General features: G+C 32.2%; 1 protein-coding gene and 1 long non-coding RNA gene across 3 annotated transcripts in view; one reads left to right on the top strand and one right to left on the bottom strand.

Moving 5' to 3' along the window:
* Positions 1–26,892, bottom strand: part of LOC143253563 (amine oxidase [flavin-containing]-like) — a 68,205-nt gene that overhangs the window by 27,187 nt on the left and 14,126 nt on the right. Inside the window, exons 2-4 of one of the 2 annotated variants that reach the window (XM_076507628.1) lie at positions 11,756–11,846; positions 8,977–9,071; positions 6,072–6,209 (exon numbers count right to left, since the gene is read on the bottom strand). In XM_076507628.1, the coding sequence (XP_076363743.1) occupies positions 6,072–6,209; positions 8,977–9,071; positions 11,756–11,846 (324 nt within the window). Of the gene's footprint in view, positions 1–2,664; positions 2,727–6,071; positions 6,210–8,976; positions 9,072–11,755; positions 11,847–26,892 lie in introns of those variants that run through there. The other variant, XM_076507629.1, reaches the window with a different exon arrangement.
* On the top strand, positions 7,986–13,548 carry LOC143253564 (uncharacterized). Its single transcript, XR_013029699.1, has 2 exons — positions 7,986–8,389; positions 13,333–13,548. It is a non-coding gene; the product is annotated as an uncharacterized LOC143253564 (long non-coding RNA).

Here is a 26,892-nt window from a genome sequence, read left to right on the forward strand (position 1 = left end):
CAACATTTTCACAGTAATTAAACTAATTACCAGTGGTGTAGTGGTATTGGAACACACAGGAATGATGTTCCCTCACTTTACTTTTAGTTATTAGTTTTTTTTAAACAGGAACACTTTTATTTCCCTCACTATGTTAAATGAATCCAACCTGACAAATTTTAAAATTAAAGTTTTGCTCATGCCTAGAAGAAGGAATCATTAACCCTTTCATCAGGTTGTAGGCAAGTTATCAAAGTATAACGAAAGAAATATGGCAAAGTAAGATATGTACGTCTGTTAGTGTTTATCACAAAGTTCCAGATACTTTATAGACAGACTTTCTACTTCTACGTATTTTTCACTTATTTTCTGTATGTATTATATTGTCATACCGAACATGCTTGCCCTTTCAGCCGTGGCGGTGTGATAATGTTCGGTCAATCCCACTATTTGTTGATAAAAGAGAAGCCCAAGAGTTAGCGGTGGGCAGTGATGACTAGCTAGCTGCCTTCCCTCTTGCCTTACACTGCTAAATTAGGGGCGGCTAGCACAGATAGCACTCGTGTAGCTTTGCGGGAAATTCAAAAAACAAATATTGTTAGCAGCTGACTTAGAAAAGCCCCCGCTAGCACAGCAGTATGTCTTCAGGTTTACAACGCTAAAAATCAGGGGTTTGATTCCCCTCGTCGGGCTCAGTAGATAGCCCGATGTGGCTTTGCTATAAGAAAATACACGCTAAAACGTGATAATAGATAAAACGAGAATAATTTCACTTTTATAAAAGGATCCTGCTCTTGGAGAGAGACGAGTAAGGTTGTACCTATTCAGGCTCACAAGCTCTACGTGCTCTATTACTTTTTACCTTTTACCAATTTTTTCGTGTTGCGACTACTTTCCCTGAGCTACACACCTGTAGATAAGGAGAATAAGGCCATTTGGACAGCAGCACAGCTACAATACCAGTGCTACGAAGTTAAGCGGGCCTACAAGCTTAACTTCATCGAAGCAGCTGCGCGTCATGCCGGCCAGGGAGTCGGAGCGGTCAGACACCGTGACTAATGCAATGGCGTCGACAATAGAGGGAACAAGTCCGTGTTTAACAGGGACTAAAAGTAAGTCTAGTGTTGGTGGCCATATTCTAGACGATAATGTAAAATTAAAAACACTACTATTTGTTGCAAAGGGAGAACTAAAAGCTAAACTCACTCCAGTAAAAGATCCCAATGTTAGAACTAGGAAAAAAGAAAACTCACTAAAGACAATATAACTTCAACTTCCTTGCAGTTAAGACTACGTTATCAGATAATGAAAATCCTACTACTAGTAGCTTAAATATTCAAAACTCCACCCTGGATATTCAAATAAACACAAATTCAGAACGAGACGATGTTATTTCTGGCGACGAAGGCTTCACGCGAGTAAAGACTCGAAGTCAGATAAAACAACTAAAACAAACGCCTACAAATCCAGAAACACACAAAAACCGCACCTAACTTACCTAAAAACGCCATTATTATACAAGGAATACCTGGTAGTTTTAACCAGCCACAACTTTCTATGGAAATATACAGGTGCAAACCCACGGCAAATATTATGAATATTAAGCGTCCACCTCGCGGCGGAGTCCTTGTTAAAGGACAGGAACCCGCTGGCTTAAATCGATTATTGAATGCATGGCCTTCTGACATTTTTAAAACAGGACATAACAATACACTTGCCTGGATCTAGACCAACACCCAAATCATTCGTGATCCGGGGGGTGCACTACTCAATAGACATAGATGACATTAAGGATGCATTAAGTGCACAAACCATAAAACACGTTTCCGTAAAACGAATAATTTCAAACATCGCAAAAAAACCAACAAATTTAATTAAAGTAGTAACTGACAATAGCCAAGATATAACCCAGTTAATTAATAATGGTATCACAATGTGGTACCAAAGGTACACGGTATAACAAACTAAAACACCAGCAGCGGTTGTCACACAGTGTTACCAATGCCAAAGGTTTAAACAGGTAGCAGCAGCATGTCAAGCAACTGCGCGTTGTGTGGGCTGTGGGGAAAATCACCATATTTCACAATGCACCAAACAAAACCCCAAACCAAAATGCTGCAATTGTGGGGAAGAACATACGGCAAACTATAAAGGATGCCTTAAATACAGATCTATTATATGAAATTAAAAATCCAAACACGAACAATCCACCACCACACAAAATCAACGAACCATTACACCTACCTACCACTCCAGCACCAGAAAACACAAACTCTTATGCTGCAGTGGTCAAGAAATCATCACTCAGGCAGGAAAAACCATCACCAAGTAATGAAGATTCACCCACACTAACTCAAGACAAAGATCAAACCACGCCAACGAATACTGAAAACGCATTAACAAATGCCATTACTTCCACCTCTGAAATTATGGCAGAATATACTAATCCAAATAATACCAACAGTCTCACAGACATAATTATTAAAATCATTATGAAAAACATCCAACAATTCCTACCGCAAATTTTAACCTCCATCATAAACTCCACTAAACATGGATAAATTCACGGTACTTCACATCAATATCCAGGGTGCTATTGCTTCCAAGAAACATGAGATTGAAGATATAACAAACTCCTTGAAACCGGATATTATTGTAATTAGTGAAACTGCCCTCTATACCTACCATAGACTCAAAATAAAAGGAGACTCCATCATCAGACACGACAGGAAGGATACTAGAGATCCCAGCCGAGGAATTTTATTATTGTACAGAACTGAACGTATAGTTCAGGAACTTAACCTACCTTCCCCTAACGAACCCTTAGTTATCAACATAAAAACGCATAATAATACTGACGTCACTGTGGCGGGGGATTTATTGCTCGCCTGGTAGAGTATTAGATGCAAATCGTTTGCATTCAATATATAATAAAAATCCCAATATAATCATTACAGGAGATTTAAATAGTAAACATACAGCATTCAACTGTCGAAGTAAAAACGAAAATGGCAAAATACTTTATCAATTTCTAGCTGAAACTAATTTGATATTATTAAACGATGCAACACCGACACATATCTCGTACGCACACGGCACCAGTGAAATACTGAACCTATGCCTGTGTTCGTATAATATGAGTCGTAAATTTGTAAACTTTCATGTTGGTCACGATTTGGACAGTGACCACCTCCCAGTTTGATGTATCTTCAATCTCACCCCCCACTTAAACAAAATTAAAGTTAAAGATAAACTGAATTATAAAAAAGCTAATTGGCCAATTTTTCAAACAATCTTAAATCATCAGACCTTACCACCTGAAGTACTCCTTATTGCTGCGGACGCTTCCGATATAGAGGCGTATAGTCATATAATCTCCGAGTGTCTCGTACATGTAGCCAACAGCTCTATACCGAAACAAAAACACTTCACAACAACTAGCTCGTGGCAACCACATCAAGATATAATACACTTAATAAAAGACAGCAGAAAGTTACCAAGACAGTACATACGAAATCGCAACCCCACACTAAAAACTCAGACAAACACTATAAGGAATAAGATAAGACATCTAATCCGACAATAAAAACAAGATAACTGGGACACCTTCTGTTCAGAACTAAATAACAAAACAGATCCAAAACAATTCTGGACACACTTAAAAAGATTTACGAATACAGGAACAACGAACACAAAATACCCACCACTCGAACTAGATTGAGAAACAGCGTACACTAACATAGAAAAAGCTGAGATCTTTATAAAACACCTAAAAAACACGTTCAAAACACATCATGAACCAGACATGAAGAGATACTTTTATAATACAGTCAATAACTTCACTGATTACAACAAAAACGTATACACACCTATATTCCCATTATCACAATCAGAGAAAACAACAGACTGGAGCACTCATCAATTAATGAAAGATATCACAGTAACGGAAGTAGAAACAGCTATCAAAAACACAAAAAACAAAGCTCCTGAAGAAAATGATATCCAAGCTATCCTCCTAAAACACGGCACTTAAAGATTATATGAGAACCTAACAGCCTTATTTAACCTATCATTACCCGCTGGATATATCCCCGTTTCTTGGAAGGAAGCAATAATATCAATGTTCCAGAAAGAAGGAAAGCTAACGAATAAACCAAACAACTACCGCTCAATTAGCTTAACCAGTTGTATCGGCAAAATTTTAGAAAGAATAATTAGTAATCGTCTTTGCATATACTTAGAAGTAAACTCAAAATTACCCGAAATTCAAAACGGATTTCGAAAATACACACAAACTACAGACCACGTGATTAGACTAACAGAATCAATTACAGACAGTTTCAATAAAAATGAATGCACTGTAGCTTGCTTTCTCGACATTGAGAAAGCTTTTGACACAGTGTGGCATAATGGTTTGCGTCACAGATCACATGAAATAACTTTACCCCAGGGAATTATTCGCTGGCTGTCCAACTTTCTGGAAAACAGAATGTGCAAAGTAGATGTGAATGGGGCTTACTCAGGGTCCTTTTCACTCGAGGCAGGAGTCCCACAAAGAGGTGTAGTTATCCCGATATTTTTTATCATGTATGTGAGTAATATGCCACTGTCAGACCTAAAATTAGGTTTTGCATCACAATTTGCAGTCTGGAAAAGTGCCCCAACTCCTTTAATAGCAGCAACAAACCTCCAACCAGTCAAGCTAGTTGAGTGCCTAACCACCTGGTCATGCCAGGCCAATATTTTAGGTAACATCTTTTAGTAACTAATACACAAACAAAAGTAGCCAACTCCAAGGAACTCACTATGGACCAAGCTTGGAAGTTCTGTTAATAAGCTATCCAGGAATTCAAAAGTTCAAGGTGAGAGAAAAATTATTTCTTTATCGTAACATTTTCAAATGTGTATTTCAATTGTCATAACAATTTGCAGATACTATTTCTGAAATATGCGTTTTTATGTATTAGTGACGAAATAAATTTTAACCATAGTAAGACTTTCAAAACATGTTCCCTCATTTCTTTATGGCTCTGCATGGCCAAGTGGGTTAAGGCGTTTCACTCATAAGCCAAGGGTCACAGGTTCGAATCCCGGTCGCACTTGCTCTTTCAGCCGTGGGGGCGTTATAATGTTATGGTCAATCCCACTATTCGTTGGTAAAAAAGTAGCCTAAGAGTTGGTGGTGGGTGGTGATGACTAGCTGCCTTCCCTCTAGTCTTATGCTAATAAATTAGGGACGGATAGCGCACATGACCCTATGAGCGAAATTAAAAAAAACAAAACACTTCTTTATTTAGCACTGCACCACTGCTAATGACAAATATGTAAAATAAAATTGGAACTGTTCACGGTGGGTGTGACGTAAGAAATACCAAACAATGAGAAAGTGTGTTCCTCTTATCAAATATTTTGCCCCATGCTAGTACAGTGGTATGCCTTCGGATTTACAATGTTAAAATCAGCGGTTCGATTCCCATCGGTGGGCTCAGCAGATATACCAATGTGGCTTTGCTATAAGAAAACACACACACATCAAATATTTTCTTGATTACCATACCTGCACATGACCACTGGCGTGATCTCTGATCCTTGTCATATTATAATTAAAATAACATTCTACTATAAATTAACAAATGTAGGGGGAGAAATATGTCCAGGCAAACCTGACTCTCCCATGTTTACAAAGATCTAAATCTCACTGTCAACTGGAGTAACTGGTAAGGAAGTATTTTAGTAGTGCTTAGAGGGCATATGAAAATTAAAATAGCTTCATGTGAGTACCAGTGAGACAATACTGAAATTATAGCGTATCTCATATACTTTCTCAAAATATAAACTTCGTAATTTAAAACTTTCAAGAAGTTTTTAATCAAAGATAACACTAACTGTTAAAAACTCTTTGGCTAAAATACAATACATATCTAATTGTCCATTTTTTTTAAAAAAGGAATGTTTTGATACGTAAAATAGTGCCATCTGTAAAAAAACAATAATGTTTTAAAATTCTTTTGAGAGTACCTTGTGCAAAATACATATAAAAAAGCCCTAACCGTAAATATACCACAATCAGATATATGAATAAATTTACTTACTTTGCTGTACTGTATGCTTTTCAGGTCAGAAAACACTTTATAGGTCTGAACTCCCAATTCTTTAGCCAGTCGAAGAATGTGGTTTTGGGTTGGACCAACATAGGCGCCTCCCAAGTCAACCCATTCTACAATATCATTCTTGGTAATAGCAGAAAGAAAATTAAAAAGGATGATTTTAACAGTAAATATCCAAATATGATAACTATCACAAACTGTTATAAAGACATTATTTACATTCAGTAGCTTACAGGTTCCAGTTTTACAGTATTGTTACTTACAACGAAGTTATAACGGCATATACAGTTCAATGATTTTATAAAGTAAAGATCAGAACGTACTTTATGAAAATAATGAAAATGGAGTAATTCCCATCCTTGTCATTTTGAACTCGATGTTGAGTATTACCAGATGAATATTTTCCAAATTTCACTGTAAATGATGTCAATATTATTAGTAATAATACACGAGGTACACTGGTGATAAGGTGTTTAAATGTTTGATACCAATAATACTGTTAATACTAAAAACACTGGAGTATTTAAAAACATAATTAATGTTAAAAACAACGTTTTATTACCATTCGCTTGGCCTACCCTACTACTTCTCAAGCAGACGAAAATCACATGATGCAATTACACATGCGTAATAATAGGCTTATTTGAATAAATGTGGATTATTTTATTTATATTTGAGTCGGCCCGGCATGGCCAAGCGCGTAAGGCGCGCGACTCGTAATCTGAGGTGGGTGGTGATGACTAGCAGCCTTCCCTCTAGTCTTACAGTGCTAAATTAGGGATGGCTAGCACAGATAGCCCTCGAGTAGCTTTGTGCGAAATTCCAAAACAAACAAATATATTTGACTCTCAGTTATGAAGAAATACGTCTTTTTTAGAAAAGACACGAGAAGTTTTACTTATCTGCTTGAAAACGTGGGATGATGATTTTAAATATTTCTTTACTCTGTTATTTAATTCTCCAACGAGTTTGCCCTACGAAAAAATACTCAGTAATTGCATGTAGATATATAAATACATCCAAACAGTGGCATAAGTTTAGCGTTGCTGCAGGTGGCAGAGGGTTGACAAAACAAAGAATTACCCACAAGAGAAATAAATGTATGGGGCCCAATTACTTTTTATCATTCCTCCGACACCTGAAGTGACGGAGATTATGTTCTCACCACGTTTGTGTATGTTATATGGATTTCTCCACAACGCCTGAATAAGTTTGGACAAACGTCGGTGTACATTTGAACTATAACTCAACTTAGAAGCGATTAGTTATGCAGAATCAAAGTAACGAAAATAAAAATTCTTATCTATTAACATGAAGACCGATTTTTCACATCATGTTGCTCTATAATTTGGTAAAAAATAACCGTATTTTGATGAAACCTGATAAACATATGAAGAATGTTATTTCTCGTCGATAACGACAGACAGTATTTCGTCTTCTTTAAAAGCTTTATATGATTGACGCTTCATAGTGAATATATGCACTTTATCAAAAAACCCTCTAGTTTAATACTGTTCCTCCAGTCTACAGCAGCAATGGCTGTGAGTATTGTAATAAAACTTGGTCAATAATCTAAACGCATCATTGCACATTATGTAGAGTACTAAGTTTATTTGGCAACCTATCAAAAAACCGGCTATGTAACTGTTGATTCTCAAAAGTATGGTGTATATGGAGCCTCATGCATTCGTACATACATGCGTGCAGGCGTTGGATGTAATGTTTATATGGTAGGCCTAATATATCTATCATAGCGATTAATTACTATTTTTGGAATTGGATTGATGTTATTTATATATGTATAGGGTCCCTGCCCTTTAGAATACGACACTGCTGATAGGACCTTTTTTATTTTATTTTTCTTGTACAACGCGCTCGTTTTTCGGTCACATTAAACACAGCTGCATAAAACCTTACACAAACGTCTAGCCTGTCTCTTACAGTAGAAATACTTAAACCACAGTTTGAAAAACTCAGTTTCGAGAATTGGATCATAAGTCACGTGATTGCTGTTGGTGACGAATTATACCCAACACTCCTCGGTTGCGAATTTTATAGATACTACTTATGCAGTAACCATCTTTAAAGCCGACTACAAGGGTGACCAAGAAATTATGAAAATTATGGCGATACTAAGCGAAAGTGAGGCGGAAATTGTGTAGCTGCATATTTTATTTAGAAACTATTTAGTTTCAGATAAATTATGTAGCAGAGATGGTCCATCAGAGTCCAGAGTCGACACAGTGGAAGATGGTGATAGAAGGTGTCAAGACCAACCTCCATCAAAAATAGAGAGAGAAAAGGTATATTAATAATACACAATCAATTTATAAATATTAATTAACACGTTTCATACCTTGTACATTGTACAAAATTTCGCTAAGAGAAAATCCTGCCAGCTGCCTCAAAACTATATACACGACTTTAGAACTTAAAACATTATAAAGCTAGTATACATAGATATTGACATAAATACTATTTTCTCATGTTATAAATACCTATTTTGACTCCATGTTGTGATATGTTTGTTTTGTTGTTTTCTGGTGGGGATCAAATGTTCACTTCCTATCTTGTTTCTATGTTTAAAATCTATTCTCCCTTTATAAGTTAGCATTTTAAAATAATATTGTGGATAACACTTCTCAATATTATGGAATGCACGTAGTTTGTGATGAAATTTCATAATTATTTATAACAAATGGCATCAGCTATGCTTTTAAAGAGTAGCTTGAAAATGTACCACATTCACATTTCAAAATGTCATTGGTTATCATTTTTCATCACTTTTTAGATTAGTTATCTGGATGATCTTATAGTAAACGATTTACACAGTACAAATCAAAATTTAATTCATTTTATTTGTAAATAAGAGACAAATAAAAGGCCCTACTCTGACGGTAAAAGTTCGGCCACCCACACGATCACGTGCTTCCAATACAACCACATTTAACCCTTTTTCTGTAAGAAGTTTTGCTGCTGAGAGCCCTGAAAAATTGATAAACAAGAAATTAATTTATAAACACTGAGTTAACACCTTGTATATTACAAACATAATCTTGACTGAATAAGTCTCATTAAAGTTGAGCAATCCCACATAAAGTAATTTTAACAATTAAGAAATGTTTTACCGCTACCTATTCTATAGAACTTGAATTTTACCTATGCTGATTATATACACAAAAATGTCATAGGAACTACAAGGAACTATTTTATGGCATTTCCCATAATTCCCAAATTAAAAACATTTTGCTTAGTCTGGACACATGTCTAAGGGGCATTATTTCTAATTTTACAATTTTTCTTTTCATTATATTTGATGAGTTTTCTACAGACTGAAGATTCAAGTAATAAACGTAATAACAGAAAAAAAAAAGTTTACTGAAAAAGTTACATTTTCATTTAAGGTATTCTAGTGGTTATGTAAGTGAAATATGATATTTTTGAGACATTTTTAATTTCAAAATAAATATCACTTTGCTCTCGTACTAGTTAAAAAGAGTCGACAATTTCATAAACAAATATTAATAAAAGTATTTCATTAACAAATCTGAATTGTCATGTGAAAAAGCCTTGTAATGTTTACTAAAAGTCTACTAAATTTTGTGAAGATACACTTAATATATTAGAAGTTACTAGTACGTAAACTGTAACGAGTACTAATCGTTATGAGTCAGGTCCGATGGGCCAAGGCAGTGACTGTATATTTAAACAAAATGTTTGCAGTATTCATAAATAAGACCTTTTGAGTGAAAGTTATAAGGAGTTTATATAGTTTTAATAGTGTTATTCTGCTCGATCTAGTGTCGACAAGATATCTTGTTCATGAACGGACTTAAGTCTAAATTTCTGGTGAGGTAAAAAGGATGGAGGGTCTATTCAAATGAATATCGTACACCAAACGAAAGCAAATTGGAGCCGGCCAGGCTTACCTTTTAATCCACTCCAACTTCTTATTAGCCAGAAAGCGTCACACTATTTAATAGTGCTATCCAGTCAGCTTCTTTCATTTCTATGTTTCTGATAGATGTAAAATTTGTCTCTATACCCATCAGTTTAATGTCTTCAATAGAATGTCCAGGATGTTAGTGTTTTGTGACCGAAAGTTCTTTGTTTGTTAAATTGTGGTTTATAAAACGTTCCCGCATGTTGTTGTTTTTTGGTTGGACTCACACGTTGGAAATTTTTGTAGAGCATGTTATAAGTTTAACGATTTTTAATTGCTTTTAGTTGTCTTTATCGGTTTGTTTGTTTGAAGCACAAAGCAACACAATGAGCGATGAGCCCTGCCCACGATGGGTATCGAAATTCGAATTATAGCGTTGTAAGTCCACAGATATGCCACTGTGCCACTGGGGCGTCTATATCGAAAACTTTGTCCATTTCCGGCATGAACTTACAGATTTGACATTGCTATTGCAAAGACAACTTCTACCTCATATAAATTTAACGTTTACGTTAGTGTGAATACAAAGCTTTATTTTTTCCTGAAAGAAACGACAGGAACTTCCAGACAAAATAAATATACAGGAACATTTATATAAGACCATTCCGCGACCTTCAGATTACGATCGAGCGCCCTGGCCACCTGGTGGTCTAACTGAAAAGAACAGCGATATCGTAGCTTCTTGATTACTACTTGTAATTTTTGTATATTATTGTTTGATACTCTGCTAATGGTTTGTTTTGTTTTGAATTTCGCGCAAAGCTACTCGAAGGCTATCTGCGCTAGCTGTCCCTAATTTTGCAGCGTAAGACTAGAGGAAAGGCAGCTAGTCATCACCACCCTACGCCAACTCTTGGGCTATTCTTTTACCAACGAATAGTGGGATTGACCATCACTTTATAATGCCCCCACGGCTGAAAGGGTGAGCATGTTTGGTGTGACGGGGATTCGAACCCGCGACTCTCGGACTCTACCAATGTACTTGCTATATATTTATACCTCAATTCAGTTACACTAATATCAAATTATTATTAGAGTTGTATAAAATGGTGATTAAAATTTTGTCGACAAATATCATTACACACTTTTTGTAACTTCTAATAGTAAATCAGTGGCGAAAGTTTTTTCTTGATAGTGTTCAACTTTACAACTTCCACCCTGTTCTAATTTACACGCGGCGAGTTAAAAGGTTGGGTGACACAGTATCACGTGTGATGGTATTTCACTTCTCCACCGAGGAAACTAAGCAAATAATTTCAGTCTAATTATAACTATAAAAGTATGAGTTATATAACACCAATCATGGGGTTAGGCCTTCCTTTAGTATTGAATTACAATTAATCATCTGTCATATAAAGTAAACTGTTCTCTAAGCCTCTCACAGATCTGACTGCTCCAATCGAATAAAGAAAGAAAGTCAATTAAAGTTCGTGTTTAAAAAAAAAACAACTTTATTTTTAAACAAACATTTGCAGTTTTTAGTATATGAAAATAATCTTGTAATTGTTTCCCTCTGTTAATATGAACAGTTTTTCTATTCCTTATATATCATAACAAAAACGTTTGGAAATATCACTGTCGTTACTTAACATTTGGTTATGAATGTGAAAACAAAAAAATTTTATAGTACGCAGAACATAAATCATTTTGTGTGCAGTCACATTATAATTTTATAGTGTCAGAACTGAAGTGAAAATATAACTAAAATAAACACATAATTACGAACCACTCAGTCCGGCTCCTACGATGACAACATCGGTTTCATTTCCTTCTGAAGTCCCAATCATTCCACTTTTCATAGACATCTGAAGTGGTATCTAACGTTTGTAATAAATGCATTAGAATACTGAGTCTGCGCTATATATACGTGTACCCTCTCAGAAAAACAGAGCCTGCATGGGGTCGAGGGTATATAACCAGCTTTAGACTGAAAACTGTATCTGGTGGAGTTACGTTTATCGAGGTCGTTTAGATTACTCCTAAAGAATATTATTCTTTCTATTCTCAAGACAGCTGCAATGGGTATTAAAACTTTAATTAGGATAAAGTACAGAAAAAACGTTTCGACCTGAAGATGACACCCAAGAAGGCGGAAACGTTATTCTGTACTTTATTTTAAATAAAGTTTAATACCAACACCAGCCGTCTTGAGAATACTATTTTACTTCGTGTTTCTCTTCAGCACGAATATTGTTCTTTGTTTGGTTTGTTTTGAATTTGCGCAAAGCTTCGAGGGCTATCTGCGCTAGCCGTCCCTAATTTTGGAGTGTAAGACTAGAGGGAAGGCAACTACTCATCACCACCCACCGCCAACTCGTGGGCTACTCTTCTACCAACGAATAGTGGGATTGACTCTCACATTATAACTTCACTACGGCTGAAAGAGCGAGCAATTTTGGTGTGACGGATATTTGAACCCACGACCCTCAGATTACGAGTCGAGTACCTTAACCACCTAGCCATGTCAAGCTCTTTGCTTTTTTATAAAGTGACTTTATTTTTGCTGTAGAAAATATCAAATTACCAATTATCTCTTAATAATACCCAAATTTATCAAAATATTCGTACATACAACTGTATGTAAAATGAAAGACGAATAGATCATTTGATTGTTTACAAGCAATGCATGATGGGAATTTATGAAAGTTTTTTTCGCAATATGCCAGCGTCAGTAAGAAATTGTTTGTTGTAAATTTCACGAAAGCTAAATGAGAGATATCTGCTCTAGCCTTCCCTAATTTATGCTTCAAGAGAAAACTACAAAACTATTGCGAAAGAATTATCTTCATTCAAGCTACTTCGTTATATTCTCTGTAAGAAAATTTTCTCATTCCGAATTCCTTAATAAAATGGTAAGCCAACTTTCAGAAATAAAACAGTAACATATAAATATTCAAAATATATCCAAGATATTTTCATCCTGTTTAAGAGTTATCTCCTTGTAGAGGAAACAAATTATCAAACTGTGATAATAATCCATGATGACGAGAAAACCCACTTGCAGAGAAAAATATATATGTAAAAACGGCTGGTAAGGATAGAGAAAATTGTATGTAGAGGAAGGAACAACGTTTCGACCTTCTTCAATCATCGTCAGGTTCAGGTTCTTCGCTCCTTCACATAAAATTTTCTCTATTCATACCACCCGTCTTATATATACATATTAAACTGCCAAACTCTTCAACATACAAGTGAAAACTGTTAAACATTCGTCCTAAGAGAGTTATTTTCAAGCACAGTGAAATAGGAAACTGACGAATCACTTTTATATAAAGAAAACAAATGATTCCATTCATGTTACAGGAGGAACTGTACAGTGTCAGTCTTAGTGGTAAGCAACCTTAAGCAACGTACTGTGGAATCCGAAAAACTGCAAACTAGGACAAGAAGGGTGTGTTTCAACAGGCATGTTTACATAAGTGAACAACTACAAGAGCGTATCTTTTCACAGCTGTATATGTGTCTTTAACTATACTGGAAAATTTACACAAGTAAACAAATAAAAACTATATCTTTTCATACTTGTTTCCGTGTCTTTAGCTACACTGGGAGGTTTACATAAATATGTGTCTTTAACTGTATTGGCAGGTTTACATCAGTAACCAAATAAAACTATAATTTTTCTTCGTTGTATATTTGCCTTTTACTACACTGGAAGGTTTACATACGTAAACAAATAAAACTGCACATCTTTTCACAGTTGTATATGTGTGTTTAACTGTTCTGGTAGGTTTACATAAATAAACAAATAAAACTGTCCATCTTTTCACAGTTGTATCTGTGTCTTCAAATATACTGCTAAGTTTACATAAGTAAACAATTAGAACTGTATATCTTTTCACAGTAGTATACGTGTATTTAATTATACTGGTAGGCTTACATGAATAAACGAATAAATCTGTACATCTTTTCACAGTTGTATATGTGTCTTTAACTGTAGTTGTAGGTTTACACAAGTAAACCAGTAAAACGGTATTTTTTCACAGTTATATATGTGTATTTAACTGTTCTGGTAGGTTTACGTAAGTAGACAAATAAAACTGGCCATCTTTTCACAGTTGTATCTGTGCCTTTAAATATACTGCTAGGTTTACACAAGTAAAGAAATAAAACTGTATATCTTTTCACAGTAGTATACGTGTCTTTAACAATACTGTTAGTCTTACATGAGTAAACGAATAAAACTGTTTATCTTTTCACAGTTGTATATTTGCCTTTTACTATACTGGTAAATTTACATAAGTAAACAAATAAAACTGTACATCTTTTCACAGTTGTATATGTATCTTTAACTGGACTGATAGGTTTACATAAGTAAAGAAATAAAACTGTACATCTCTCCACGGTAGTATACGTATCTTTAAATGTACTGGTAGATTTACATAAGTAAACAAATAAAACTGTACATATTCTCACAATTGTATATGAGTCTTTAACTACACTGGTAGGCTTGCATAAATAAACGAATAAAACTGTATATTTTTTCACAGTTGCATATGTGTCTTTAACTGTACTGAAAGGTTTAAATAAGTAAACAAATAAAACTGTATAACTTTTCATAGTTGTATGTTTGCCTTTTACTATACTGGCAGGTTTACATCAGTAAACAAATAAAACTGTATCTCTTTTCACAGTTGTAAATGTGTCATTAACTGTATTGGTAGGTTTACGTAAGTAAACAAATAAAACTGTACATTATTTCACAGTTGAATATGTGTCTTTAACTGTACTGGTAGGTTTACATACGGAAACAAATAAAGCTGTATAGCTTTTGACAGTTATATACGTGTTTCTATCTGTACTGGTAGGTTTACATCAGGAAACAAATAAAACTGTATTTTTTCACAGTTGTATTTGTGTTTTTAACTGTACTGGTAGGTTTACAAAAGTAAAGAAATAAAACTGTTTATCTTTTCACAATTGTATATTTGCGTTTTACTATACTGGTAAATTTAAATAAATAAACAAATAAAACTGTACATCTTTTCACACTTGTATATGTGTCTTTAACTGTACTTGTAGGTTTACATTAGCTAAAGAAATAAAACTGTATATCTTTTCACAGTTGTATATGTTGCTTTTAACTATACTGGAAAATTTACATAAGTAAACATATAAAATTACATCTTTTCGTAGTTGTTTACATATCTTTAGCTATACTGGCAGGTTTACATAAGTAAACAAAGAAAACTGTACAGCTTTACACAGTTGTATATGTGGCTTTGACTGTACTGGTGGAATTACATAAGTAAACAAATAAAACTGTATGTCTTTTCACAGTAGTATGCATGTCTTTACCTACACTGTTAGGTTTACATAAGTAAACAAAGAAAAACTATATATTTTCGTACTTGTTTACGTGTCTTTAGCTACACTGGGAGGTTTACATAAGTAAACAAATAAAACTGTCCATCTTTTCACAGTTGTATCTGTGTCTTTAAATATACTGCTAGGTTTACATAAGAAAACAAATCAAAATGTATATTTTTTCTCAGTTGTATATGTGTGTTTCACTGTTCTGGTAGGTTTACATAAGTAAACAAATAAAACTGTCCATCTTTTCACAGTAGTATACGTGTATTTAATTATACTGGCAAACTTACATGAATAAACGAATAAATCTGTACATCTTTTCACGGTTGTATATGTGTCTTTAACTGTACTGAAACGTTTACATAAGTAAACAAATAAAACTGTATATTTTTTGACAGTTGTATATTTTCCTTTTACTATACTGGCAGGTTTACATAAGTAAACAAATAAAACTGTACATATTCTCACACTTGTATACGTGTACTTAACTATACTAATAGGCTTGCATAAATAAACGAATAAAACTGTAAATTTTTTCACAGTTGCATATGTGTCTTTAACTGTACTGAAAGGTTTACATAAGTAAAGAAATAAAAATGTATATCATTCCAGAGTTGCTTACGTGTCTTTAACAATACTGGTAGGTTTACATACGAAAACAAATAAAGGTGTATGTATAGCTTTTGACAGTAGTATACGTGTATTTAATTATACTTGTAAACTTACATGAATAAACGAATAAAACTTTACATCTTTTCACTGTTGTATATATGTCTTTAACTGTACTGGTAGGTTTACATAAGTAAACAAATAAAACTGTACATCTTTTCACGGTTGTATATATGACTTTAACTCTACTGGTAAGTTTAGAAAAGTAAACAAATAAAACTGTATGTCTTTTCACTGTAGTATGCGTGTCTTTAACGATACTGTTAGGCTTACATGAGTAAACGAATAAATCTGTACATATTCTCACACTTGTATACGTGTCTTTAGCTATACTGGTAGGCTTGCATAAATAAACGAATAAAACTGTATATTTTTTCACAGTTGCATATGTGTCTTTAACTGTACTGAAAGGTTTACATAAGTAAACAAATAAAAATGTATATCATTCCAAAGTTGCTTACGTGTCTTTAACAATACTGGTAGGTTTACATACGAAAACAAATAAAGGTGTATAGCTTTTGACAGTAGTATACGTGTATTTAATTATACTTGTAAACTTACATGAATAAACGAATAAAACTTTACATCTTTTCACGGTTGTATATATGTCTTTAACTGTACTGGTAGGTTTACATAAGTGAACGAATAAAACTTTATTGTTTTTCACAGTTGTATACGTGTCTTTAATTGTTCTGGTAGATTTACATAAATAAACAAATGAAATCGTACATCTTTTCACAGTTGAATATGAGTCTAACTATACTGGTAGGTTTACATAAGTAAACAAATAAAACTGTACATCTTTTCATAGTGTTATGTTTGCCTTTTACTATACTGGCAGGTTTACATAAGTAAACAAATAAAACTGTATTGTTTTTCACAGTTGTATATGTATCTCTAACTGTACTGGTAGGTTTACATAAATAAACAAATAAAAATGTACATCTTTTCACAGTAGAATATGTGTCTAACTATATTGGTAGGTTTACATGAGTAAACGAATAAATCTGTACATCTTTTCATAGTTGTATATTTGCCTTTACTATACTGGCAGGTTTACATAAGTAAACAAATAAAACTATACATCTTTTCACAGTTGTTTCTGTGTCTTTAACTGTACTGGTAGGATAACATAAGTAAACGAATAAAACTGTATAGCTTTTGACGGTTGTATATGTGTTTCTAACTCTGTTGGTAGGTTTACATAAGGAAACAAATAAAACTATATTTTTTCACAGTTGTATATGTGTCTTTAACTGTACTGGTAGGTTTACATAAATAAACAAATGAAACTGTACATCTGTTCACAGTTGAATATGTGTCTAACAATTATGGTAGGTTTACATGAGAAAACGAATAAATCCGTACATCTTTTTAGAGTTGTATACGTATCTATAACTGGACTGATAGGTTTACATAAGTAAAGAAATAAAACTGTGCATCTCTCTACAGTAGTATCTATAACTGGACTGATAGGTTTACATAAGTAAAGAAATAAAACTGTGCATCTCTCTACAGTAGTATATATGTCTTTAACTGTACCGAAAGGTTTACATAAGTAAACAAATAAAACTGTATACTTTTCTCAGTTGTATATATGTTTTTAACTGTACTGGTAGTTTACATAAATAAACAAATCAAACTGTATATTTTTTTCTCAGTTGTGTATGTGTGTTTAAGTATACTGCTAGGTTTACATAAGTAAACAAATAAAACTGTACATCTTTTCACGGTTGTATATATGTCTTTAACTGTACTGTTATGTTTTCATGAGTGAACAAATAAAACTGTATATTTCTTTACAGTAGTATATATGTCTTTAACTGTACTGGTAGGTTTACATAAGTAAACAAATAAAACTGTATTGTTTTTCGCAGTTGTATATGTATCCCTAACTGTACTGGTAGGTTTACATAAATAAACAAATAAAAATGTACATCTTTTCACTGTAGTATACGTGTCTTTAACGATACTGTTAGGCTTACATGAGTAAACGAATAAATCTGTACATCTTTTCACACTTGTATATGTGTCTTTAACTGTACTCAAACGTTTACATAAGTAAACAAATAAAAATGTATATCATTCCAGAGTTGCTTACGTGTCTAACAATACTGGTAGGTTTACATACGAAAACAAATAAAGGTGTATAGCTGTTCACAGTAGTATACGTGTATTTAATTATACTTGTAAACTTACATGAATAAACGAATAAAACTTTACATCTTTTCACGGTTGTATATATGTCTTTAACTGTACTGGTAGGTTTACATAAGTAAACAAATAAAACTGTACAATTTTTCAGGGTTGTATATATGACTTTAACTCTACTGGTAAGTTTACAAAAGTAAACAAATAAAACTGTATGTCTTTTCACTGTAGTATACGTGTCTTTAACGATACTGTTAGGCTTACATGAGTAAACGAATAAATCTGTACATCTTTTCATAGTTGTATGTTTGCCTTTTACTATACTGGCAGGTTTACATAAGTAAAGAAATAAAACTGTACATCTCTCCACGGTAGTATACGTATCTTTAAATGTACTGGTAGATTTACATAAGTAAACAAATAAAACTGTACATATTCTCACAATTGTATATGAGTCTTTAACTACACTGGTAGGCCTGCATAAATAAACGAATAAAACTGTATATTTTTTCACAGTTGCATATGTGTCTTTAACTGTACTGAAAGGTTTAAATAAGTACACAAATAAAACTGTATAACTTTTCATAGTTGTATGTTTGCCTTTTACTATACTGGCAGGTTTACATCAGTAAACAAATAAAACTGTATCTCTTTTCACAGTTGTAAATGTGTCATTAACTGTATTGGTAGGTTTACGTAAGTAAACAAATAAAACTGTACATTATTTCACAGTTGAATATGTGTCTTTAACTGTACTGGTAGGTTTACATACGAAAACAAATAAAGCTGTATAGCTTTTGACAGTTATATATGTGTTTCTATCTGTACTGGTAGGTTTACATCAGGAAACAAATAAAACTGTATTTTTTCACAGTTGTATTTGTGTTTTTAACTGTACTGGTAGGTTTACAAAAGTAAAGAAATAAAACTGTTTATCTTTTCACAATTGTATATTTGCGTTTTACTATACTGGTAAATTTAAATAAATAAACAAATAAAACTGTACATCTTTTCACACTTGTATATGTGTCTTTAACTGTACTTGTAGGTTTACATTAGCTAAAGAAATAAAACTGTATATCTTTTCACAGTTGTATATGTTGCTTTTAACTATACTGGAAAATTTACATAAGTAAACATATAAAATTACATCTTTTCGTAGTTGTTTACATATCTTTAGCTATACTGGCAGGTTTACATAAGTAAACAAAGAAAACTGTACAGCTTTACACAGTTGTATATGTGGCTTTGACTGTACTGGTGGAATTACATAAGTAAACAAATAAAACTGTATGTCTTTTCACAGTAGTATGCATGTCTTTACCTACACTGTTAGGTTTACATAAGTAAACAAAGAAAACTATATATTTTCATTACTTGTTTACGTGTCTTTAGCTACACTGGGAGGTTTACATAAGTAAACAAATAAAACTGTCCATCTTTTCACAGTTGTATCTGTGTCTTTAAATATACTGCTAGGTTTACATAAGAAAACAAATCAAAATGTATATTTTTTCTCAGTTGTATATGTGTGTTTCACTGTTCTGGTAGGTTTACATAAGTAAACAAATAAATCTGTACATCTTTTCACGGTTGTATATGTGTCTTTAACTGTACTGAAACGTTTACATAAGTAAACAAATAAAACTGTATATTTTTTGACAGTTGTATATTTTCCTTTTACTATACTGGCAGGTTTACATAAGTAAACAAATAAAACTGTACATATTCTCACACTTGTATACGTGTACTTAACTATACTAATAGGCTTGCATAAATAAACGAATAAAACTGTAAATTTTTTCACAGTTGCATATGTGTCTTTAACTGTACTGAAAGGTTTACATAAGTAAACAAATAAAAATGTATATCATTCCAGTGTTGCTTACGTGTCTTTAACAATACTGGTAGGTTTACATACGAAAACAAATAAAGGTGTATGTATAGCTTTTGACAGTAGTATACGTGTATTTAATTATACTTGTAAACTTACATGAATAAACGAATAAAACTTTACATCTTTTCACTGTTGTATATATGTCTTTAACTGTACTGGTAGGTTTACATAAGTAAACAAATAAAACTGTACATCTTTTCACGGTTGTATATATGACTTTAACTCTACTGGTAAGTTTACAAAAGTAAACAAATAAAACTGTATGTCTTTTCACTGTAGTATGCGTGTCTTTAACGATACTGTTAGGCTTACATGAGTAAACGAATAAATCTGTACATCTTTTCACACTTGTATATGTGTCTTTAACTGTACTGAAACGTTTACATAAGTAAACAAATAAAACTGTATATTTTCTCACAGTTGTATATTTTCCTTTTACTATACTGGCAGGTTTACATAAGTAAACAAATAAAACTGTACATATTCTCACACTTGTATACGTGTCTTTAGCTATACTGGTAGGCTTGCATAAATAAACGAATAAAACTGTATATTTTTTCACAGTTGCATATGTGTCTTTAACTGTACTGAAAGGTTTACATAAGTAAACAAATAAAACTGTATATCATTCCAAAGTTGCTTACGTGTCTTTAACAATACTGGTAGGTTTACATACGAAAACAAATAAAGGTGTATAGCTTTTGACAGTAGTATACGTGTATTTAATTATACTTGTAAACTTACATGAATAAACGAATAAAACTTTACATCTTTTCACGGTTGTATATATGTCTTTAACTGTACTGGTAGGTTTACATAAGTGAACGAATAAAACTTTATTGTTTTTCACAGTTGTATACGTGTCTTTAATTGTTCTGGTAGATTTACATAAATAAACAAATGAAATCGTACATCTTTTCACAGTTGAATATGAGTCTAACTATACTGGTAGGTTTACATAAGTAAACAAATAAAACTGTACATCTTTTCATAGTGTTATGTTTGCCTTTTACTATACTGGCAGGTTTACATAAGTAAACAAATAAAACTGTATTGTTTTTCACAATTGTATATGTATCTCTAACTGTACTGGTAGGTTTACATAAATAAACAAATAAAAATGTACATCTTTTCACAGTAGAATATGTGTCTAACTATATTGGTAGGTTTACATGAGTAAACGAATAAATCTGTACATCTTTTCATAGTTGTATATTTGCCTTTTACTATACTGGCAGGTTTACATAAGTAAACAAATAAAACTATACATCTTTTCACAGTTGTTTCTGTGTCTTTAACTGTACTGGTAGGATAACATAAGTAAACGAATAAAACTGTATAGCTTTTGACGGTTGTATATGTGTTTCTAACTCTGTTGGTAGGTTTACATAAGGAAACAAATAAAACTATATTTTTTCACAGTTGTATATGTGTCTTTAACTGTACTGGTAGGTTTACATAAATAAACAAATGAAACTGTACATCTGTTCACAGTTGAATATGTGTCTAACAATTATGGTAGGTTTACATGAGAAAACGAATAAATCCGTACATCTTTTTAGAGTTGTATACGTATCTATAACTGGACTGATAGGTTTACATAAGTAAAGAAATAAAACTGTGCATCTCTCTACAGTAGTATCTATAACTGGACTGATAGGTTTACATAAGTAAAGAAATAAAACTGTGCATCTCTCTACAGTAGTATATATGTCTTTAACTGTACCGAAAGGTTTACATAAGTAAACAAATAAAACTGTATACTTTTTCTCAGTTGTATATATGTTTTTAACTGTACTGGTAGTTTACATAAATAAACAAATCAAACTGTATATTTTTTTCTCAGTTGTGTATGTGTGTTTAAGTATACTGCTAGGTTTACATAAGTAAACAAATAAAACTGTACATCTTTTCACGGTTGTATATATGTCTTTAACTGTACTGTTATGTTTACATGAGTGAACAAATAAAACTGTATATTTCTTTACAGTAGTATATATGTCTTTAACTGTACTGGTAGGTTTACATAAGTAAACAAATAAAACTGTATTGTTTTTCGCAGTTGTATATGTATCCCTAACTGTACTGGTAGGTTTACATAAATAAACAAATAAAAATGTACATCTTTTCACTGTAGTATACGTGTCTTTAACGATACTGTTAGGCTTACATGAGTAAACGAATAAATCTGTACATCTTCTCACACTTGTATATGTGTCTTTAACTGTACTGAAACGTTTACATAAGTAAACAAATAAAAATGTATATCATTCCAGAGTTGCTTACGTGTCTAACAATACTGGTAGGTTTACATACGAAAACAAATAAAGGTGTATAGCTGTTCACAGTAGTATACGTGTATTTAATTATACTTGTAAACTTACATGAATAAACGAATAAAACTTTACATCTTTTCACGGTTGTATATATGTCTTTAACTGTACTGGTAGGTTTACATAAGTAAACAAATAAAACTGTACAATTTTTCACGGTTGTATATATGACTTTAACTCTACTGGTAAGTTTACAAAAGTAAACAAATAAAACTGTATGTCTTTTCACTGTAGTATACGTGTCTTTAACGATACTGTTAGGCTTACATGAGTAAACGAATAAATCTGTACATCTTTTCACACTTGTATATGTGTCTTTAACTGTACTGAAACGTTTACATAAGTAAACAAATAAAACTGTATATTTTTTTCACAGTTGTATATTTTCCTTTTACTATACTGGCAGGTTTACATAAGTAAACAAATAAAACTGTACATATTCTCACACTTGTATACGTGTCTTTAACTATACTGGTAGGCTTGCATAAATAAATGAATAAAACTGTATATTTTTTCACAGTTGCATATGTGTCTTTAACTGTACTGAAAGGTTTACATAAGTAAACAAATAAAAATGTATATCATTCCAGAGTTGCTTATGTGTCTTTAACAATACTGGTAGGTTTACATAAGTAAACAAAGAAAACTGTATGTCTTTTCACAGTAGTACACATGTCTTTACCTACACTGTTAGGTTTACATAAGTAAACAAAGAAAAACTATATATTTTCGTACTTGTTTACGTGTCTTTAGCTACACTGGGAGGTTTACATAAGTAAACAAAGAAAACTATATTTTTTCTTCGTTGTATATGTGTCTTTTACTGTACTGGTAGGTTTACATAAGTAAACAATTAAAACTGTCCATCTTTTCACAGTTGTATCTGTGTCTTTAAATATACTGGTAAACTTACATGAATAAACGAATAAAACTGTACATCTTTTCACGGTTGTATATATGACTTTAACTCTACTGGTAGGTTTACAAAAGTAAACAAATAAAACTGTATGTCTTTTCACTGTAGTATACGTGTCTTTAACGATACTGTTAGGCTTACATGAGTAAACGAATAAATCTGTACATCTTTTCACACTTGTATATGTGTCTTTAACTGTACTGAAACGTTTACATAAGTAAACAAATAAAACTGTATATTTTTTCACAGTTGTTTCTGTGTCTTTAACTGTACTGGTAGGTTTACATAAGTAAACAAATAAAACTGTATTGTTTTTCACAGCTGTATACGTGTCTTTAACGATACTGTTAGGCTTATATGAGTAAACGAATACATCTGTACATCTTTTCACACTTGTCTACATATCTTTAACTGGACTGAAAGGTTTACATAAGTAAACAAATAAAACTATACATCTTTTCACAGTTGTTTCTGTGTCTTTAACTGTACTGGTAGGTTAACATAAGTAAACGAATAAAACTGTATAGCTTTTGACAGTTGTATATGTGTTTCTAACTCTATTGGTAGGTTTACATAAGGAAACAAATAAATCCGTACATCATTTTAGAGTTGTATACGTATCTTTAACTGGACTAATAGGTTTAGATCTGGAAACAAATAAAACTGTACATTTCTTCACAGTTCTATATATGTCTTTAACTGTACTGGTAAGTTTACATAAATAAACAAATGAAACTGTACATCTGTTCACAGTTGAATATGTGTCTAACTATTATGGTAGGTTTACATGAGAAAAGGAATAAATCCGTACATCTTTTTAGAGTTGTATACGTATCTTTAACTGGACTGATAGGTTTACATAAGTAAAGAAATAAAACTGTGAATCTCTCCACAGTAGTATATATATCTTTAACTGTACCGAAAGGTTTACATAAGTAAACAAATAAAACACTATGTCTTTTTACTGTAGTATACGTGTCTTTACCAATACTGGTAGGTTTAGATCTGTAAACAAATAAAACTGTACATATTTTTCAGTTGAATATGAGTCTAACTATACTGGTAGGTTTACATAAGTAAATAAATAAAACTGTACATCTTTTCACAAGTGTATACGTGTCTTTAACTGTACTGAAAGTTTCACATAATTAAACAAATAAAACTGTATATTTTTTCGCAGTTGTATCTTTTCATTTTACTATACTGTTAGGCTTACATGAGTAAACGAATAAATCTGTACATCATTTCACAGTTGTATACGTATATTTAACTCGACTGGTAGGTTTACATAAGTAAAGAAATAAAACTGTACATCTTTCTACAGTAGTATATATGTCTTTAACTGTACTGGTAGGTTTACATAAGTAATCAAATAAAACTGTATTGTTTTTCACAGTTGTATATGTTTCTTTAACTGTACTGGTAGGTTTACATGAATAAACAAATGAAACTGTGCATCTTTTCAATGTTGAATATGTGTCTAACTACACTGAAAGGTTTACATATGTAAACAAATAAAATTGTCTATCTCTTCACAGTTGTATATTTGCCTTTTACTGTACTGGCAGGTTTACATAAGTAAAGAAATAAAACTGTAGATCTTTTCACAGTTGTAAATGTGTCTTTGACTGTACTGGTAGGTTTACAAAAGTAAACAAATAAAACTGTATGTCTTTTTACTGTAGTATACGTGTCTTTAACGATACTGGTAGGTTTAGATCTGTAAACAAATAAAACTGTACATATTTTTCAGTTGTATATGTGTCTTTATTTGTACTGGTAGGTTTAGATAAGTAAACAAATAAAACTATATTTTTTCACAGTTGTATACGTGTCTTTAACTGTACTGTTAGGTTTACATAAGTGAACGAATAAAACTTTATTGTTTTTCACAGTTGTATACGTGTCTTTAATTGTTCTGGTAGATTTACATAAATAAACAAATGAAATCGTACATCTTTTCACAGTTGAATATGAGTCTAACTATACTGGTAGGTTTACATAAGTAAACAAATAAAACTGTACATCTTTTCACAGTTGTATACGTGTCTTTAACTGTACCGAAAGTTTCACATAATTAAACAAATAAAACTGTATATTTTTTCGCAGTTGTATCTTTTCCTTTTACTATACTCTTAGGCTTACATGAGTAAACGAATAAATCTGTACATCTTTTCACAGTTGTATACGTATATTTAACTGTACTGAAACGTTTACATAAGTAAACAAATAAAACTGTATATTTTCTCACAGTTGTATATTTTCCTTTTACTATACTGGCAGGTTTACATAAGTAAACAAATAAAACTGTACATATTCTCACACTTGTATACGTGTCTTTAGCTATACTGGTAGGCTTGCATAAATAAACGAATAAAACTGTATATTTTTTCACAGTTGCATATGTGTCTTTAACTGTACTGAAAGGTTTACATAAGTAAACAAATAAAAATGTATATCATTCCAAAGTTGCTTACGTGTCTTTAACAATACTGGTAGGTTTACATACGAAAACAAATAAAGGTGTATAGCTTTTGACAGTAGTATACGTGTATTTAATTATACTTGTAAACTTACATGAATAAACGAATAAAACTTTACATCTTTTCACGGTTGTATATATGTCTTTAACTGTACTGGTAGGTTTACATAAGTGAACGAATAAAACTTTATTGTTTTTCACAGTTGTATACGTGTCTTTAATTGTTCTGGTAGATTTACATAAATAAACAAATGAAATCGTACATCTTTTCACAGTAGAATATGTGTCTAACTATATTGGTAGGTTTACATGAGTAAACGAATAAAACTTTACATCTTTTCACGGTTGTATATATGTCTTTAACTATACTGGTAGGTTTACATAAGTAAACAAATAAAACTGTACATCTTTTCATAGTGTTATGTTTGCCTTTTACTATACTGGCAGGTTTACATAAGTAAACAAATAAAACTGTATTGTTTTTCACAATTGTATATGTATCTCTAACTGTACTGGTAGGTTTACATAAATAAACAAATAAAAATGTACATCTTTTCACAGTAGAATATGTGTCTAACTATATTGGTAGGTTTACATGAGTAAACGAATAAATGAGTACATCTTTTCATAGTTGTATATTTGCCTTTTACTATACTGGCAGGTTTACATAAGTAAACAAATAAAACTATACATCTTTTCACAGTTGTTTCTGTGTCTTTAACTGTACTGGTAGGATAACATAAGTAAACGAATAAAACTGTATAGCTTTTGACGGTTGTATATGTGTTTCTAACTCTGTTGGTAGGTTTACATAAGGAAACAAATAAAACTATATTTTTTCACAGTTGTATATGTGTCTTTAACTGTACTGGTAGGTTTACATAAATAAACAAATGAAACTGTACATCTGTTCACAGTTGAATATGTGTCTAACAATTATGGTAGGTTTACATGAGAAAACGAATAAATCCGTACATCTTTTTAGAGTTGTATACGTATCTATAACTGGACTGATAGGTTTACATAAGTAAAGAAATAAAACTGTGCATCTCTACAGTAGTATCTATAACTGGACTGATAGGTTTACATAAGTAAAGAAATA

Source organism: Tachypleus tridentatus, chromosome 6 (genome assembly GCF_004210375.1).
Source record: "Tachypleus tridentatus isolate NWPU-2018 chromosome 6, ASM421037v1, whole genome shotgun sequence".
Classification (NCBI taxonomy): Eukaryota; Metazoa; Arthropoda; class Merostomata; order Xiphosura; family Limulidae; genus Tachypleus; species Tachypleus tridentatus.